This window comes from Salvelinus alpinus, chromosome 35 (assembly GCF_045679555.1).
Source record: "Salvelinus alpinus chromosome 35, SLU_Salpinus.1, whole genome shotgun sequence".
In the NCBI taxonomy this organism is placed as follows: Eukaryota; Metazoa; Chordata; class Actinopteri; order Salmoniformes; family Salmonidae; genus Salvelinus; species Salvelinus alpinus.
In genome coordinates, this window is record NC_092120.1 from 17871014 (window position 1) to 17890865 (window position 19852).

General features: G+C 40.6%; 1 protein-coding gene across 2 annotated transcripts; it reads left to right on the forward strand.

The window, feature by feature from the left end:
- The first annotated feature begins 3723 nt into the window (after nt 1–3723).
- LOC139564181 (SH3 domain-containing kinase-binding protein 1-like) lies at nt 3724–19650 on the forward strand. Of its 2 annotated transcripts, none has more exons than XM_071383441.1 (14): nt 3724–3851; nt 6283–6373; nt 6448–6533; nt 6635–6680; nt 7789–7883; nt 8660–8761; nt 9559–9610; nt 14680–14730; nt 14940–15063; nt 16141–16306; nt 17200–17253; nt 17504–17712; nt 18117–18180; nt 18399–19650. In XM_071383441.1, the coding sequence occupies exons 1-14, from the start codon at nt 3747–3749 to the stop codon at nt 18435–18437; spliced, it is 1284 nt and encodes a 427-aa protein (XP_071239542.1). In that variant the 5' UTR covers nt 3724–3746; the 3' UTR covers nt 18438–19650. The 2 variants fall into 2 exon arrangements, with proteins under 2 accessions (XP_071239542.1, XP_071239543.1); XM_071383442.1 differs by having other exon boundaries at nt 6472–6533.
- Nucleotides 19651–19852: the final 202 nt, after the last annotated feature.

Consider the following 19852-nt stretch of genomic DNA (forward strand, 5'->3'; position numbering starts at 1 on the left):
CATTCTTATCGGCAGACTCAATAGCCTTGGTTTCTCAAATGACTGCCTCGCCTGGTTCACCAACTACTTCTCAGATAGAGTTCAATGTGTCAAATTGGAGGGCCTGTTGTCCGGACCTCTGGCTGTCTCTATGGGGGTGCCACAGGGTTCAATTGGAGGGCCGACTCTTTTCTCTGTATATATCAATGATGTTGCTCTTGCTGCTGGTGATTCTCTGATCCACCTCTACGCCACCTCTAGAATATGTGGACAACTACAAATACCTAGGGGTTTGGTTAGACTGTAAACTCTCCTTCCAGACTCACATTAAGTGTCTCCAATCCAAAATTAAATCTAGAATCGGCTTCCTATTTCGCAACAAAGCCTCCTTCACTCATGCTGCCAAACATACCCTCGTAAAACTGACTATCCTACCGATCCTTGACTTCGGTGATGTCATTTACAAAATAGCCTCCAACACTCTACTCAGCAAATTGGATGTAGTCTATCACAGTGTCATCTGTTTTGTCACCAAAGCCCCATATACTACCCACCACTGCGACCTGTATGCTCTCGTTGGCTGGCCCTCGCTGGCTGGCCCTCGCTACATATTCGTCGCCAAACCCACTGGCTCCAGGTCATCTATAAGTCTTTGCTAGGTAAAGCCCCGCCTTATCTCATTTCACTGGTCACCATAGCAACACCTATCCGTAGCACACGCTCCAGCAGGTATATTTCACTGGTCATCCCCAAAGCCAACACCCCCTTTGGCTGCCTTTACTTCCAGTTCTCTGCCGCCAACGAATGGAACAAATTGCAAAAATCACTGAAGCTGGAGACTTATATCTCCCTCTCTAACTTTAAGCATCAGCTGTCAGAGAAGCTTACCAATCACTGTACCTGTACACAGCCCATCTGTAAATAGCACACCCAACTACCTCATCCCCATATTATTATTTATTTATTTATATTTTTGCTCTTTTGCACCCCTATATCCCTACTTGCACATCATCATCTGCACATCTATCACTCCAGTGTTAATGCTATATTGTAATTATTTCACCTCTATGGCCTATTTATTACCTTACCTCCCTAATCTTACTACATTGGCACACACTGTACAGAGATTTTTCTATTGTGTTATTGACTGTACGTTTGTTTATCCCATGTGAAACTGTGTTGTTGTTTTTGTCGCGCTGCTTTACTTTATCTTGGCCAGGTCGCAGTTGTAAATGAGAACTTGTTCTCAACTTGCTTACCTGGTTAAATAAAGGTGAAATATATTTTTTTTTACATAAATGCACTGAAACCCCACTCTCAAACACGGTTGGCACTCCAGTTTCCTTTTCACGTCATTTAACACCTGATTTTCATGACATGGCACAAGTGAGGCAGTGGACCTTTCCCCTTTTGCTCTCTATTGCTCCTCTATTATTCCTCAGGTGGCTGTTGACATCACAGATTCCCATCACACCAACTCATTGAATGCTCTTCTCCTTGAAGTTTGCAGTTGTGTAAAAATATATTATTTTAGCCTTTAGTGTGTGTACTTTACTGTATTTACGGTTGGCTATCACTCTTCAACAGTAAAAGTTCAAAATTGCTGTTAGGACGTCTTTAACAGTATTGCACGTTCATGTACAGTCGTGGCCAAACTTTTTGAGAATGACACAAATATTAATTTTCACAAAGTCTGCTGCCTCAGTTTGTATGATGGCAATTTGCATATACTCCAGATTGTTATGAGGGGTGATCAGATGATTTGCAATTAATTTCAAAGTCCCTCTTTGCCATGCAAATTAACTGAATCCCCAAAAAACATTTCCACTGCATTTCAGTCCTGCCACAAAAGGACCAACTGACATCATGTCAGTGATTCTCTCGTTAACACAGGTGTGAGTGTTGATGAGGACAAGGCTGGAGATCACTCTGTCATGCTGATTGAGTCAAATAACAGACTGGAAGCTTCAAAAGGAGGCTGGTGCTTGGAATCATTGTTCTTCCTCTGTCAACCATGGTTACCTGCAAGGAAACACGTGCCGTCATCATTGCTTTGCACAAAAAGGGCTTCACAGGCAAGGATATTGCTGCCAGTAAGATTGCACCTAAAATCAACCATTTATCAGATCATCAAGAACTCCAAGGAGAGCGGTTCAATTGTTGTGAAGAAGGCTTCAGGGTGCCCAAGAAAGTCCAGCAAGTGCCAGGACCGTCTCCTAAAGTTGATTCAGATGCGGGAATGGCAGCAGGCAGGTGTGAGTGCATCTGCACGCACAGTGAGGCAAAGACTTTTGGAGGATGGCCTGGTGTCAAGAAGGGCAGCAAAGAAGCCACTTCTCTCCAGGAAAAACATTAGGGACAGACTGATATTCCGCAAAAGGTACAGGGATTGGACTGCTGAGGACTGGGGTAAAGTCATTTTCTCTGACGAATCACCTTTCCGATTGTTCGGGGCATCCGGAAAAAAGCTTGTCCGGAGAAGACAAGGTGAGCGCTACCATCAGTCCTGTGTCATGCCAACAGTAAAGCATCCTGAGACCATTCATGTGTGGGGTTGCTTCTCAGCCAAGGGAGTGGGCTCACTCACAATTTTTTCTAAGAACACAGCCATGAATAAAGAATGGTACCAACACATCCTCTGAGAGCATCTTCTCCCAACCATCCAGGAACAGTTTGGTGATGAACAATGCCTTTTCCCGCATAATTGAGCACCTTGCCATAAGGCAAAAGTGATAATGAAGTGGCTCAGGGAACAAAACATCGATATGTTGGGTCCATGGCCAGGAAACTCCCCAGACCTTAATCCCATTGAGAACTTGTGGTCAATCCTCAAGAGGCGGGTGGACAAACAAAACCCCACAAATTCTGACAAACTCCAAGCATTGATTATGCAAGAACGGGCTGCCATCAGTCAGGATGTGGCCCAGAAGTTAATTGACAGCATGCCAGGGCGGATTGCAGAGGTCTTGAAAAAGAAGGGTCAACACTGCAAATATTGACTCTATGCATCAACTTGGTCCCGTGGTCCCGTGTGGCTCAGTTGGTAGAGCATGGCGCTTGCAACGCCAGGGTTGTGGGTTCATTCCCCACGGGGGGACCAGGATGAATATGTATGAACTTTCCAATTTGTAAGTCGCTCTGGATAAGAGCGTCTGCTAAATGACTTAAATGTAAATGTAAAACTTCATGTAATTGTCAATAAAAGCCTTTGACACTTATGAAATGCTTGTAATTATACTTCAGTATTCCATAGTAACATCTGACAAAAATATCTAAAGACACTGAAGCAGCAAACTTTGTGAAAATTAATATTTCCAGGTATGTTTCCCAGTCTGTCAAACATGAACCCTGTTTTGTACTGAAATATGGAAGTGTTTTGGTTCGTGCTCATCAAGATACACACACGTTGTCAGCAAGACAGGCTAAAACAAGTAATTAAAGGCCTTGTGTAGATATACAGCCTTGCCTGCTAGCACCAAGCTTAATTATAATGTACAAAGAAGGAACAGATAAAAACCATAGTCTACTGTTACAGCACAATCCCTCTGAGGGATTCAATTAGTTACAACACAAAGAAGCTTCGATTTTTCTAGTCATGCTCCGAGTCTGGAGTCTATAAGTTATCATATTGAGACTTCTGTATTTGTTTACTTCTGAATTTCTCTACTGAATTTCTATTCATCATTAGTTTTAACTATCATTTTACAATAATAAGAGCAGTCTTGACTAATTATGTGCTGGTACAATGCTTTGTTCATGCAGCAAGGATGATTAAACAAACAAGGAAGTGTGAGGTGGCCTTTGCATACAGTCCCTTGAATGAGGATGAGCTGGAGCTGGTTGTCGGGGAGACCATTGAGATCCTCAGAGAGGTAAAGTGCTGCTTTTATCATTACTGACACTAGATTATCAATAGATGGGAAAACACTTGCAAACATACTAGAGAAGGAATCTCAAACAAATATCCCACAAGACAATTTAACGAGGCCCTAGACCCAAATTAGTTTGAGACCCCTGCTATAGAGTATCAGTGTAAATTAGTTGTAGGTTCTTGGAGGGAACATTAGCTGCTCTATTTAGAAGGACACACACACACACACACACACACACACACACACACACACACACACACACACACACACACACACACACACACACACACACACACACACACACACACACACACACACACACACACACACACACACACACACACACACACACACACACACACACAATTATTGTGACTGTCTTGTTCTTTCCCCATACAATGTGTTACAGCTGACAATATGTGGTCATGTTCTTTTTCACCCTTGCCTTTTGTCTCTCTCCTTCAATTAGAAACCTGTCCCACCTGTTCTCTCTCTCTCTCTCCTTCTCTTACTCTCTCGCTTGCTCTCTTTGACCCGTGCTCCTCTTGGCTGGTGGCTTGTCATGACTAGCCCGAAGTAGATGTTAATGATTGACTAGAGGGAAGGAGGGCCCTGGCTAGCCATATATAGCTTTGCTTCTTGGGCAATTCACTCACTTTCTTTCAGTTCTCCTCCTGTAGCATATGAGGTGTCTGTCTGTCCTCTGAAGAGGAATTACCTAAAAGTCTAGAAGAGAGAGTAAAGCTTTCCTAAGAAGTCATGGGTAAGTGCGTTGTAACTGTGTTGTCCATTTAGTGGTGTTTACAAGGGTTTGGGGAATGTTTACAATGTCTGTCAATTAGTTACATTCAGGGCAATTGATAAGAACTCTAGCTTCGAAAATGTGTGGTCATTTTGTAATCCCAAATAATATTTGCGATTGGAGGTGATTTTAGTATACCAGATATGTAGGCCTGTTCATGTTTGTAGATTATACACCCTCTTTGTCAGAAAACAGATAACAGAGATAAGGATCTTGCTTCTTTATTATCCAGAAAACAAAGAGGTAGTACGCCTCTGGGTGTCCACTACACTTTTGTATTTGGTGTTGCAGGGTTTCTTCATAGCTAACATTGACATAAATGCCTAAAGCCAGGTAAACAGGTTAGCACTAGTACTAGCAGTGGGTAAGGTACATTTTTCATTATTTTCTTACTTGCAGGTTGGTTGTAGGCAATGGGTGTGTGTGGTACTGACATTTTGTTTTGTATAGTCCTTGCCTAAAAACTACTTGAACAGAAACTTTTTCACTATGCCAGGGCAAATTCCAAACTGTAATGTTTGGTATCCATTTTGCTGCCCAGGTACTGTACTGTAACCTTGCTTTACATATGTGTTGTTCAGGCACAAATATGCTACAGGAGACTGGTTTGGTTTACAAAGGCCTTGGTGTTTATTCAGAAAAAGTCAAGCTGAAATATCATTACTGACACTAGATTATCAATAGATGGGAAAACACTTGCAAACATACTAGAGAAGGAATCTCAAACAAATATCCCACAAGACAATTTAACGAGGCCCTAGACCCAAATTAGTTTGAGACCCCTGCTATAGAGTATCAGTGTAAATTAGTTGTAGGTTCTTGGAGGGAACATTAGCTGCTCTATTTAGAAGGATATGTTTATGTTTTTACTTCATAATTGGAGTGTCATATCATATCTACTTTCTTTGTATCATCTCTCTAATGGCAAATGCATGAGCATGAGGGAGCAACCACAAATCATTTATCTTGTTTGCCTAGCTAGATATGATACTAAAATATCACCCCTCCAAAAGCTCAGAAAACCAAATTGTCGCACAGACATTTCAGCAATGCATATTCGTTGTGATATTTCCCCAAGATTATGCTGAGAAATCACATTTCTCGCACACATTCCAACTTCACTTTGAGGTGTGTACAGATGTAGGATCTTAATTTGAGCCAGTTTGCTACAGCAGGAAAATAATCCTGCAACAGTAACAGGAAATTATAGATATTATGTGGATCACAGGAGGTGGGTGGCACCTTAATTGGGGAGCACGGGCTCGTGGTAATGGTTTCATCGTTCAAGACATTATTATGAGCCGTCCTCCCCTCATATAGCCTCCACTGATGTGGATTATAATTAATGGACATTTCATAGGGGAATTTACAAACTTCAGAAACCTTTTTAAACCTCAAATACACTCAGAGTTTTTCATTTCCTGGAAACAGGAAAGTTCTCCTGCAACAGGATGATCAAATGAAGAGCCTACATCTGTAGACATTATGCTGACCAAACCTGTTTTGAGAATTCCAATGCATGTGGATGATTGGTGAAATATGCTCTGCTACACTGTACTATTCTTAAATTTCTGTTTCTCTTTCTTTTTACTTCTCTCTCTTTTACCTCTCTCTTTTAACACCTGACAGATTGAAGATGGGTGGTGGATGGGAATGAAAAGTGGTAAAGTGGGAGCGTTTCCATCAAACTTCACCAAAGAGATATTTGTCTCTCCAAAAGGTGGGTTGGGCACATTTTTCACATGGCCTTTTTTTGTTCTGAGAGTGGACTTCAATATCAATATATCCTTATAGAACTTCCTCCTCAATCTTTTTCAGATGTTAAGCATAACGAGAGCAAAACCAGACCCAAACTCTCAGATACAATGTTCAGTAAAGAGGTATGGAATGCTGGATAAATCAAAATACAATACATATGGGACTTATTCTCTCCTGAAAAACTAGTTGTGAGATGCCATAATACATTTGTCTTTTTGTTAAGACAAAGCTACCTCAGAGGACGAGTGTGAGGAACAAAACAAAAAATGGTAAGTTTCTATAGTTCTAATTCCTACTTCATGTAGCTCGTATAAATGAGTGGACTGCATTTTGAAATACATTTTAAATTGTAAAATAAAAGGCCCATCCTTGTACCGCTCATCAAATTCATCCTCCTTGTGGGAGATACTTTTTGATACATTGAATGAAACTGCAAAGCAATGGCTCCACTGAATATAGACATGTTCTGATGTACTACAACAACAGTGAGACCTCTGCTTGTGACAAGTGTTCTATTTTTGGACCAAACTACCACTTAGGCAGGTGTCCACAAAGAACAGACAGCCACATCATTGGCATGTGACAGTCAGTAATTCCCGCAGTTTACCCAATAGGCTATGTGGGTGTGGGCCCACAGAAACTCTGACAGTAACTCTGGCTTGGTGTCACAGTTTAATGTGGTAAGAGATGAATGGTTCAAATAGGTTCCTGTCAATGCTTCACAGTTCATATCCTTCTCAGAAAAAATATATGGATGTATGGACTGATATTCTTCCTTGTCGATTGGTTAGTCATGATCAGTGGTGTAAAGTACTTCAGTAAAAATACTTTAAAATACTACTTAAATCGTTTTTGGGGGTATCTGTACTTTACTATTTATATTTTGGACAACTTTTACTTTTACTTCACTGCATTCCTAAAGACAATAATGTACTTTTTACTCCATACATATTTCCTGACACCCAAAAGTACTCGTTACATGTTGAGTGCTCAGTAGGACAGGAAAATGGTCCAATTCACACACTTATCAAGAGAACAAGTAGTCATCCCTACTGCCTCTGATCTGGCAAACTCACTAAACACAAATGCATTGTTTGTAAATGATGTCTGTTGGAGTGTACCCTGGCTATCCGTACATTTTAAAAACAAGACAAATTACTTATACTTTTACTTTTGATACTAAAGTATATTTAGAACCAAATACTTTTAGACTTTTACTTAAGCAGTATTTTACATGGTGACTTTCACATTTACTTGAGTAACTTTCTTTTTAGGTATCCATACTTTTACAACATAATTTTAAAACCAAACTATTCCAGCCATGCATTGCTTAGGTTCTCTTTATAACACTCCATTCTCTCTTTTATGTCTACTCAGTGAAAGAATGTTGTCAAGTCATGTTCGACTACGCAGCCTTGACCGAGGACGAGTTGAATCTAAAGAAGGGAGACATTGTTACAGTCATCACCAAGGTTTGGGTCTTTGTACTAATGTTGTCGTCCGTGTTCCCCCAATACAATATACTGTACCTTCATGACTTTATGCCTTTTGGGGCCAAAATCAAGAATATAATGCTCCAATTTTGGACTAGAATAAACCTGGTTATACAATTTCATCAATATTTTATCTCCTCTTCAACCAGACAAACCTGTTATGTGACTTGTGAGCAATTCCGTGAAAATATGTGCCACAATACATTCTACATTGTAGAAAATAGTAAAAATAAAGAAAAACCCTTGAATGAGTAGGTGTGTCCAAACTTTTGACTGGCACTGTTTATATAAAAGAGAGAATTGTGCCGTCTGGTTTGCTTCAAATAAGGAATTTGATGTCTAGCATTTACTTTAACTTTTAACTTTTACTCAAATATGACAATTGAATACTTTTTCCACCACTGTACTTAAGTATATTCAAAACCAAATACTTTTAGACTTTCACTCAAGTAGTATTTTACTGGGTGACCTTTTCTTTTACTTGAGTCATTTTCTATTAAGGTATCTTTACTTTTACTCAAGTATGATATTTGAGTACTTTTTTCCACCACTGCTAAATTATATAAGTGGAAAAGGGAGGTTTATGATAACTTTGAAGATCAAATAATAGTGTCCACTGTGAGCAATGACCATGCTTCCCCTGACCCTCTGTTAACCTCTCAGATGTTCAGATTACTTGTCCTCGTGGACATTGTCGTTTTATCAACTATGTGTAGTTCTTTGAGTTGCTCTTTACACAATCTCTTCTTCTGAAGGAAACAGAGGACGAGGGCTGGTGGGAGGGAGAGCTGAACGGACGCAGAGGTTTTTTCCCCGACAACTTCGTCATGGTGATACCGACGATAGACGGTCTCCAAGTGAGTTAGAGCAGGGAATGAGGGAAACATTCCCAGGAATAGTCTCGCTGTAGCCCTGTGAATGGGAATTTCCACCACACATTCCAGGGAGGTTTAGCCATTACATTACACTGACCTAAGCAGCTATGACACCAACCAGCAATAAACATGAGCTTTTTATTAGACCGCAACAGGTCAATAAAAACAAAGCCCTTTATCTACAGTTGGCTAACATAAAAATACATTCTCAGTCAAGTTTTTCTTATTTTCTATATAACCTTTGTTTAACTAATCAAATCAAATTTTATTTGTCAAATACACATGGTTAGCAGATGTTAATGCGAGTGTAGCGAAATGCTAACTAGGCAAGTCAGTTAAGAACAAATTCGTATTTACAATGACAGCCTAAGAACAATGGGTTAACTGCCTTGTTCAGGGGCAGAATAACAGATTTTGACCTTGTCAGCTCAGGGATCACGATCTAACAACCTTTCGGTTACTGGCCCAATGCTCTAACCACTAGGCTACCTGCCAACCTTTACTTAACTAACTTATAAAGGTTTCTGACTCAAAGATCTCTTCAACATCCGCAGTTTAGGAGTCAATGACTTTAAATTTCCGTCTGTGGAAAGAGTGTGTTAGTTTATTTTGAATTGTATTCATTTTATATATAAAAAATATTTAAAAAAACAGTAAAAGACAATACGAATGGCCGCTCGCATCAATGGGTGCTCTAATCAGTGGGTGTGTGTTGCTGCAAATAGGCAGCAAAGAGAGACTGATCCAACCTGTTGTGTTTTCCATTGCTTTTCCTCCAGTCTGGGAGCACCAGCCAACCACCTGCGCGCGGTGGCACGGAAAGACGCTCAGGTAAAGACAGCAACTTCCTGTTTTAACAGCGAGACCAGTGCAACGGCATATACTGTTACACCAGTTAGTCCATGACACCAATATGACAGTACAGAATGTCTTGTGATTTAGATGCTGACGATGGAGCTTATGAGGTGTAACATAATAACTGGTGCAACAAAATATACTGTGACACCCATAGAGATCCTATTAAATGACTATTCTAATTAGTATTAGTGTGTTAGTATTTTAATTCCTAATTCTATGGTGACACCAATCTGTGGCACACCAATATGAACACCAATATGACAACATAGATTGTCTTGTGATTTTGAGATGCTAATGGGAGCTGAATTAGAGAATTCTCACACAAGGAAATGGCTATGGTTGCTACTGTGTACATCTGCGGTGGTGCTTGTTCAGTCTGGCACGGTGTTCAGGTTTTAGGGTGTGTGAGGTTGTTGTTTTAGCAGCTGAATATGAGATTTTGTGTGGTCCAAATGGCTTCCTGAATATTTCAAGATCACGGTCTTTGCATTTTACAAATACTGTTCTTGTAGATGGAAAACTGACATTAACATAGGCATGTCACAAAAAATGTAATACTCAGGTTGAGGGAGTGTGGCGACCCTAAGGGTCAAATTAGCTTTTAAAATTGAGTGACAACGGCACATCCACTCTGTCTGTCTGTCTGTCAGCTGTCTGTAACCGAACTACAATGAGGTTTTTATTAGCAAACCAGGCCACAGACACACTCACATTTCCTCAGTCCAGGCTACATAGGCAAATCTTATGTAAGTGAAACCCCCCCCCCCCCTAAAGACCAATTTAACGCAGGAAAGCCCCAGAATACTCAGCGATTTCGGCGTCAAATTCACACAACCACAGCTATATTAACGGATGTCACTGGTAACAGGTTAGATACTTCAACAATCTAAAATGTGGTTTGTATGATGTAAATGGAAGCTCCCGATCGTCCCTATTTCGGATGCTAGTTTTTTTATTGCCTCTCAATTATCTATAGCATATTCAATGAAGTTGGGTAGCATAAATGATTGTTCATTGTTGAAGTTTCAAAGCTGTTTCAATTTGACCTCTCTTGACCTGCTATCTATGTGGTATATCTCGAAGACACAGTTCCCTTTTGAGTTTTTAATGACTGTATGTTGTTCAATAAAGGAATAGACCCACTGGGCACACCACGTCATTTCAATGTGGATAATAAGTTGTCAATGCCGTTCAAAATTCTGAACCGATTATTACAGCAATTGTGAAGCTCTCCACAGACCTGCGACAACCTATGCGTGCTATCTTGAACATATGATTACATAAGAAGACATGTATAGTTACAGTAACCTCACAGCGGCCATGGATGTGTTAATCATTTTAAGGATGAATGCTACATTAGTTTGTAAGATAGACTTTTACTGTATTACAAAGGTCATATTGCATTATGCTGGGTTGATATATAAAAGAGAGAATCGTGCCGTCTGGTTTGCTTAAAATATGTAATTTGATGTCTAGCATTTACTTTTGTTTTTACTTTTACTCAAATATGACAATTGAATACTTTTTCCACCACTGTACTTAAGTTATATTCAAAACCAGATACTTTTAGACTTTTACTCAAGTAGTATTTTACTGGAGTCATTTTCTATTAAGGTATTTTTACTTCCACGCATGTATGACAATTTAGTACGTTTTCCACCACTGCATTGTAGAATAATAGTGGAGACATCAAAACTATGAAATAACACATATGGAATCATGTAGTAACCCAAAAAGTGTTAAACAAATCAAAATATATTTTATATTTGAGATTCTTCAAAGTAGCCACCCTTTGCCTTGATGACAGCTTTGCACACTCTTGGCATGACTAGCTTAATGAGGTAGTCACTTGGAATGCTTTTCAATTAACAGGTGTGCCTTGTTAATAAAAGATCATTTCGGGAATTTCTTTCCTTCTTAATGCGTTTGAGCCAATCAGTTGTTTTGTGACAAGGTAGGGGTGGTATACAGAAGTTAGCCCTATTCGGTAAAAGACCAAGTCCATATTATGGCAAGAACAGCTCAAATAAGCAAAAAGAAACGACAGTCCATCATTACTTTAAGACATGGCGGTCAGTCAATCCATAACATTTCAAGAACTTTGAACATTTCTTCAAGTGCAGTCGCAAAAACCATCAAGTGCAATGATGAAACTGGCTCTCATGAGGAAAGGAAAGGAAGGTCCAGAGTTACCTCTGCTGCAGAGGGTATGTTGATTAGAGTTATCAGCCTCAGATTGCAGCCCCAAAAATGCTTCACAGAGTTCAAGTAACAGACACATCTCAACATCAACTGTTCAGAGGCGAAGGTGTGAATCAGGCCTTCATGGTGGAATTGCTGCAAAGAATCCAATACTAAAGGACACCAATAATAAGAAGAGACTTGCTTGGGCCAAGAAACACGAGCAATGGACATTAGACCGGTGGAAATCTGTCCTTTGGTCTGATGAGTCAAAATTTGCGATTTTTGGTTTCAACCGCCGTGTCTTTGTGAGACGCAGAGTAGGTGAACGAATGATCTCTGCATGTGTGGTTCCCACCGTGAAGCATGGAGGAGGAGGTGTGATGGTGTGGGGGTGCTTTGCTGGTGACACTGTCTGTGATTTATTTAGAATTCAAGGCTCACTTAACCAGCATGTCTACCACAGCATTCTGCAGCGATACGCCATCCCATCTGGTTTGCACTTAGTGGGGCTATCATTTGTTTTGCAACGGGACAGTGACCCAACACACACCTCCAGGCTGTGTATGGGCTATTTGACCAAGAAGGAGAGTGATGGAGTGCTGCATCAGATGACCTGGCCTCCACAATCACCCGACCTCAACCAAATTGAGATGGTTTGGGATGAGTTGGACCGCAGAGTGAAGGAAAAGCAGTGAACAAGTGCTCAGAATATGTGGGAACTCCTTCAAGACTGTTAGAAAAGCATTCCTCATGAAGCTGGTTGAGAGAATGCCAAGAGTGTGCAAAGCTGTCATCAAGGCAAAGGGTGGCTACTTCGAAGAATCTCAAATCTAAAATATATTTTTGGGATACTACATGATTGCATGTGTGTTATTTCATAGTTTTGATGTCTTCAGTATTATTATACAATGTAGAAAATAGTCCAAATAAAGAAAAACCCTTGAATGAGAAGGAGTGTCCAAACTTTTGACTGGTACTGTAAGCAGAGCTTCGTTAAAACCCTGGACGGGAGACCAAGGTATAAATAAGTTATCCAGTAGGAGGTGCTGCCTAGCCTAATGATCTGACATTGTTTAAAAGTTACAAATTGAACTTATTTTATGTTGAGATTTGGTGATAACATAATCCTGTGATTGTAACTTCACCCTCAGAACAACAGTTGACGTGGATTACTTTTTTCAAATCCAATGTCGTTTCCATGTAGATTCCGTCTCACAATACGCTGACAAACGACATTGAAACAACATTGATTCAACCAGTTTGTTCCCAGTGGGGAGGGATAGACAGCATGTGACACATGTTTTGCCTTAAACAGTGAAGAGGATGTGAGAGTCCAATCTTGAGACTGTCAGTGCCACACATAGCAGGATGTGGTTCACAGGCAGGTTTTCTCTGAGGGCACCAGATCTTGTTTCAAACACACACTTCTGCTGAAGGTGCAACTTGTGTTTAAGACACTACCTGTTAGTTAGCTGTTAGGCTGGATGTTTCTTCCCAGCTTTAAATATATAAAGCCTTTCTAATTGAATATGAAGGGTACACAACATTAAGATGCAATATTTCAATCACATCATTTCTTTTTGATGATAAAATCAGTGCACAAATACTCAAAGAAAGCTTGTTATTGCCACATGACCCCTTTGACTGACATTTTGAGGCACTCGCTCTCGCTGAACATTCACAAACGTTCATATCTTGCTGTTTGAGTTCAAACATTAAGAGGCCTAACAGTCATTTGGAGATAATATCATCCCAACTCCAAACAATCTCAGCCAGAGTCAAGCCTCTGCACTTTGAGTCCCTGCACCCCACCCCATCGCTCCCACTACTCCATTGGCGTCTAGTGTCACTGGGGGGTTGCAGCTATGTCACAGGAAGTCCTACACCATGATGGAGAGGGGGATGTAATACAGTACGTCACATGACCTGGCTGAGATGCCTTGGAGGAAGCCAGAGGGTGGGGGACCGTAGAGAGCTCTGTCTGTCACAGTAGCTTTCCACAAGCGGCCCAAGCAGCAACTCTGCAACAACTCTAGTGCTTCACATTGGTGGAAGGGTCAGGGAGTTTTACATGTGCTTTGAACTGAGAAGGTAGGCTCTGTTCTCATTGATTTGCTATTGGTACTCTTAGTCTGTGGAATTCATCATCACCAGTCACTTTTGGTGGTTTATTGTCTTACATGTCAGCATGACACTCGGCATGTTCTTCCTCTGTATCTTGAGAGCTGTGCTAAAAGCTAGAACGCAGATTCATGTTATTGACTTAGCTGTTTTGTGGTCAGTTCCCTTCACTGCACTCTCGTTGATCATTTCTTGTTTTTATTAAACACTATAATTGCTCGGTTAACTCTTAATGGTAATTGAGAGGCAGAATATTGTGCTTTGTCAAAAGACACTCCCATAAGTCTATTATACATGCTGTAGCTGTTCACACTTGAGGGATCTCCTTTGTGATAAATAAGTTATTTCCACCCCCAAGCCAAGGCCTTCTCAAGGGAGACTCTTGGGAACAGTAACTACAGTATTTTGGATTCTGTAGGATTCTATTGGACACAGCTGTGACCTAGCCTGCTCCTATGACATGCAGCATCTTGGCTTCCCATGCCACTATACTGGTTGGAATTTCTTCAAACTCAAATGGAAGAAAATGAACAACGTTTCTGCGCTACATGAATATTAAATTGCATTTGAATGAAATTATGCTAAATTGATTTTTGCAGAGAATGATTAGGTCTGGGTCTTGATGCTGTTGTACACTCACCGTTCTCATAGCAAAGAGAACAACACACCAGTAGCAAGATAGATAGCTGTGGCCGTGTATAATATGGTGGGTATTTTGTGCTCTAATGTTCTTCTAGTCAAAGCAGAGGGTTCAGCGATGGAGAAGAGCAGCCCCGCAAAAGCAAAAGGTAAGATACAGCATGTTGATCCTGTTCAATTAAAGTACAGTTTTACTGTATCTGCAGTCTCATTTAACCAGATGTTGTATTACATTATACTTCAAAAAAAAGAGGAGATGACGCTTCACAATTGCAACAAGGTGTGTGTTGTTAATAAGTTCTTACGAGTACAGTTTGCTTACTAGCAGCAATGCTTAAATGTGCACATGTGCATACAGATGAGAAACCAGAGACTAAAGACCTGAGGAGCAACCCCCCAACCAAAGTCAAGCTCCCTGCTCCAAGTAGACCTGCACTACCACCTCCAGTGAAGCACAAGCCTCAGAAGTTCGGTTGTAGCAAGTGAGTGACTCTAGAACATCAATTTTTTTCTCTCAGTCAACACCAACCATTTAGGTAGAGTACGGAGGTATAGTAGTGCCAACATAAATGCAATCTTAATCCAATGTTGACACTAATATCACTCCATAGTATCAAGTATGAATGTTAATAGTGAGACTTGTAAAATAAGGATTTCTTCATGAAGCATCGCTTTCAGACTTTGTTACTGATCAGAATGGACAAATAGGGCACTCGTATGGAAGCCTTAGTAGTTATATATTTGCAAAAGCCAATAATAAGAAAGCAAAAGGTCTCTGTCAAGACAGGAACTGTTTGTTCTCTTTAAACTGGCAAGGAAGGAGAGTGTGGAGGAGAGTTTTGGTCGGTGCCTAGGTTACTATAGCACATAGTCTCCATGTCTTAACGCCGAATGCCAGGATTCCCAAACCTTGAGCGATGCACTAGAAACTCTGGGATGAGTCAGTGTGGGCCTAAACAGACGAGAGCAGCCCATTTCCTTCTTCCTGAACAAACACGCATGCACTCACACACAAACACACACGACTGGGAAAACAAAAAGGCCGTCTTTACCGAGGGGAAATTGACGAATAAAAAGACTTTCGGATTGTTCTTTCTAAATAAACTGTCACATGTTGTAGGCAATGCAATGACAGTGTGGCCTTGGCTAAAAGCATATTGCTTATTTGTACAATTAATGTGAGATTATACATGCAAATGTCAAACAAGTTTGTATATTAAAAGCTATGGCGTCTTTTTTGTTGTTGTTCTAGTGAGGTTGTGGACGATGAAAGGGGAAGTCTTAATGCTTGGCTAAACATAAACTCACTGAGGTTTCAATATGCAGTGCATCAGCACCTGCCTCTAAGACCCTGCAAGAGGAAACAGGATACCACTTTTTCCACACTGAACCACAGCAATTTTCATCAACTGATAATCTCACCGTAGAAAATGAAGCACCTCTTTCAGTTTTCTCTCTCGACATCAGAGCAATTTGGGTCAAGTTAACCTGATGAATCAATCAGTGTAGGCCTGAAAGAATGAATGTTTCATTTCTCTGAAATGATTTTCTCCCATTAGAGACAATGGCGATCTCCCTCCACTTTCCCCAAAATGTACAGAGGAGAGCAACGCGGACCAGTTTGACGGAGTGGAGGTGTCCCCTGAGAAACTGAGTCACCCCACAGCCAACAGAGCCAAACCCCCACAGAGACGACTCCCATCAGCCCTCGTCACCGGTCCACAGGTATGGCAACAATATACCATACTGTATTATTATCAATATTATTATGGTACAGAATGCACCTCTGTACAGTGTACATATTATGACTAGGAACAGAAGCGTTTCGCTAAACCCACAATGACATTTACTAAATATGTGTATGCGACCAATAAAATTGTATTTGACTTGATTTAGGACAGATCGCATATTAGGACAGAGTCACACATCCATGGTTAGTGTCGTTTTCATATGTGTGTCCTAACATGGACACCACACACAGTTATGTTTCCTTCTGAAACCACAGGGAGACAATGTGGCTTAATCACATGACACATGACACATCACATGACAGTAGACCCACAACCCCTAGGTTATCATAGCGAGGATGCAAATCCCTGATTTGTCTAGTGTCATGACTCCACCAGTCTATATCTGCCCAAACGTGCACGTTGTACTCCACATCCCCTCTGAAACCACAGGGGGGCAGTGTGGCCCAACACTCATCATGCCACTCATCATGACATCAGTGACATTATGAACCGACAACCCCAGGTTGACATAGAGATGATGATACATTCTCTGGTTAGTCTGATGTCATTTTCTAATGTCACGCCACAAGTACATATCTGCCTAGAGGAATCACTGTCATCACAGTCATAGGGGCATATCAGTGGAGAATAGTGGCCCTTGTTAGATTTCATTGCTCCAGAGTATCCCTGAAGACTGTTTGTTCGTATGACGTGGCCCATCTGGCCCACTAAGTCTTAACTCACCCGCCCAGAGAGAGAGAGAGAGATGGCCTGTTCATAAGTGGCTTGACAAGTTGCATGCCATAAAGGGTTAGTGAGGCCATGATGTGAGGAATGACTCTTAAAAAGGAATCGTCATTAAGGTCATGGTTGTTGTTCTAACCCTAGGCTCTGAGTGGCAGGGACCAGACAGATGCAGAAAAATCGCCTAAACTGCTGAAGGTTTGCAAAATTGACTTTGATTCCATATACATGAATACTCTATCATCATGTTAGGCCTTGTTGGCAAGTACGTAGAACACAAAATGAACATAACGTCAATGTATCTCTCTCAAAGTATCAATTAGCCACAAAGTAACAACTGACTTTAAATAAAATTACTGAGATTGAATAGATTTCATTCAAAAGTCTTTGAATCCTGGACCTGTCAACCCTTGACAAAACATTGAGATACCTTGCCTAAACATTGCAGGTTGCAGAAAGTCATTCACCACCATCCAAGCCTGAACATCCTCCCAAGAATCCGGTAGGCTCTGGTAATCCGGTAATCTCCAGGCTAGCGCTACCCAAGGCTATAGTGGAGGCCAGAGCAGCCCAGGAGGAGAAGCCTTGTCTGGACAGCCTACAAGCTGAGGTCAGGGAGCTGAAGATTGCTCTGGAGCTGCTGCAAAACAGACACGAGTAAGTAGTATTACCCATTTATTCAGACTTCCAGATAACCAGGGGAAAAACTTGAGGAATCAGGTACATTAACCCATTTGTTCAGTTGTTCCACCAAGCTATTTTCAACTATTTTCAACTATGATAAAAGGCAGAATCTACCGCACACTTAAAAACGATTAGGGAAGGTGCTGGAGGCAAAATGTAAAACTGGAAAGACAGGAAAAAGTCCCTGCACACTTCCAGTCAGATTCTCCTAGCCTGGTTAAACCAGACTGAATGCTGGGCTCACCATTGTTGAAACACTTCAGTATGGGTTAACCAGGGTACATCTCTCCTGCCAAAAATGTAAACCATTCCTTAATTTTCCGACTCTTCTTTGACATCTATTGATATATATATATATATTTGTTATTTCCTTCTAGACAAGACATACAGGAACTGAAAGAGGAACTGAGAGACGAGAGAAACAAACGTGTGGCTCTGCAGGTATGTGGAATATTTACAGTGAGCTCCAAAAGTATTGGGAAAGTGACACATTTTTTGTTGTTTTGGCTCTGTACTCCAGCACTTTGAATTTGAAATGATACCATGACTATGAGATTAAAGTGCAAACCTGTCGAATGTCGAGTGGAACATACAATGTTTGGAGCATAACACAAGCTTTTGATTTAACTGAATATTAACACAATGTTTCCCCTGTGCAGGAGGAAGTAGATGGTCTTAGGACTAAACATTCATCCTAACTGACACCATGACCGGGCAGTACATCTACATAAGGCTCTGCTATGTCATTCCCTTGAACACAAACTTGAAAGGAAATTAAAATGTTCCTGACGTTGGAGTGCAAGAGGGGATGGAAACGATGCATGTCTGCTTCCTCTGCAGACATACCAGTTGAGGCCACATTAAGGCCTGGAATCAATCCGTATCCCTGAAGTATCTTGGAAGTTCTCCTTTATAGCTTGATAAAAAATTTGAAGGCAATGTTCCTGCATTTGTGTTTACGGTAAACACTCCATCGGAAATTACCTTTAAAGGGATACTTTGGGATTTTGGAAAGTCTACTTCCCCGGATTCAGATGAACCCTTGGATACCATTTTCATGTCTCTGCGTGCAGTTAGAAGGAATTTGCTAACTAGCGTTGGTGCAATGACGTGAAGTATCTACTAGCATGCTAGTAGACACCATAGACTTCCAGCCATTGCCCTAACTCTAGTTAGCATTGGCTCGCAAAACTACCTCTAACCTTGAGTTTATCTGACTCTGGGGAAATACACAAAGGTCTTCATTGTGAAAATCCCGAAGTATAACTTCACATTTTAACTTCCGCGATACTTTCGCGATAACGATTGAATCCAGCCCTAGATTGTGATCAGCCATTTTGTTTGAGGGCATTGTGGACTTGATTGGCAAGAGACCAAGTGAATTGACCAAAATGCTTTGTATACATCTACCAAAATACTTTGTAGCTGGGATTTAACTTAAGGTGGGTTATAGCGTAGTGCACAATACAACTGACAATGTGTCTCTTAAGGGACTTTTCCCCAACGTTTAAATGGTAAATGCTGCACACGTTGGACCTAAATCACGTTTAAAAGTATGTTATAGTGTGGTGTGCATTAACACGTTGCATTGAATCCCGGCCTTTGGGTAGAAAATGCGTTTTATTTTTATATTGATGATATTGTATATTCATTGAAAGAACAACATCACCCAACAATACAGAGGACTGGTTTTATACATCGAATGTGGGCCATGTTTCTCAGTGCTTATTTTTCTCTAAAAGCATATTTCTTGTTTTTTGGGGTATGTTTGGGAATATTTTGAAGCATAGTGTTTGGGGAACATGAGTCAACTGAACAAACTACTTGTATCTTTTGTGCAAACTGCCATTGTATATAAGAGTAACTATTTTATGTATTTTTTAAAATATTAAATATTACTTGTCCATAATACTCCAGTGATTTAGCAAGCAATATTTTGCAACTATTCTGCAATGCAGCATGTGTCCATTGGGAGGCACTTTTGTTCTACTGTTGTTAATTCAGTGCTGCATTGTAGTTGACTTTCAGTCCACAAAAACAAAACTATATTAGTTAATTCTGTATAAATGTACCCTTTTCTCATTTTTGGATATGTCTTTTAGATTCGGTGCTA

Excerpts from the sequence above, each read along its gene's own strand:
- LOC139564181 (XM_071383441.1), top strand. The coding sequence starts at position 3,747 with ATGATTAAACAAACAAGGAAGTGTGAGGTGGCCTTTGCATACAGTCCC. Across the intron at positions 17,713-18,116 it reads CTGCTGCAAAACAGACACGA|ACAAGACATACAGGAACTGA; the intron begins GTAAGTAGTATT and ends ATTTCCTTCTAG. Across the intron at positions 18,181-18,398 it reads ACAAACGTGTGGCTCTGCAG|GAGGAAGTAGATGGTCTTAG; the intron begins GTATGTGGAATA and ends TCCCCTGTGCAG.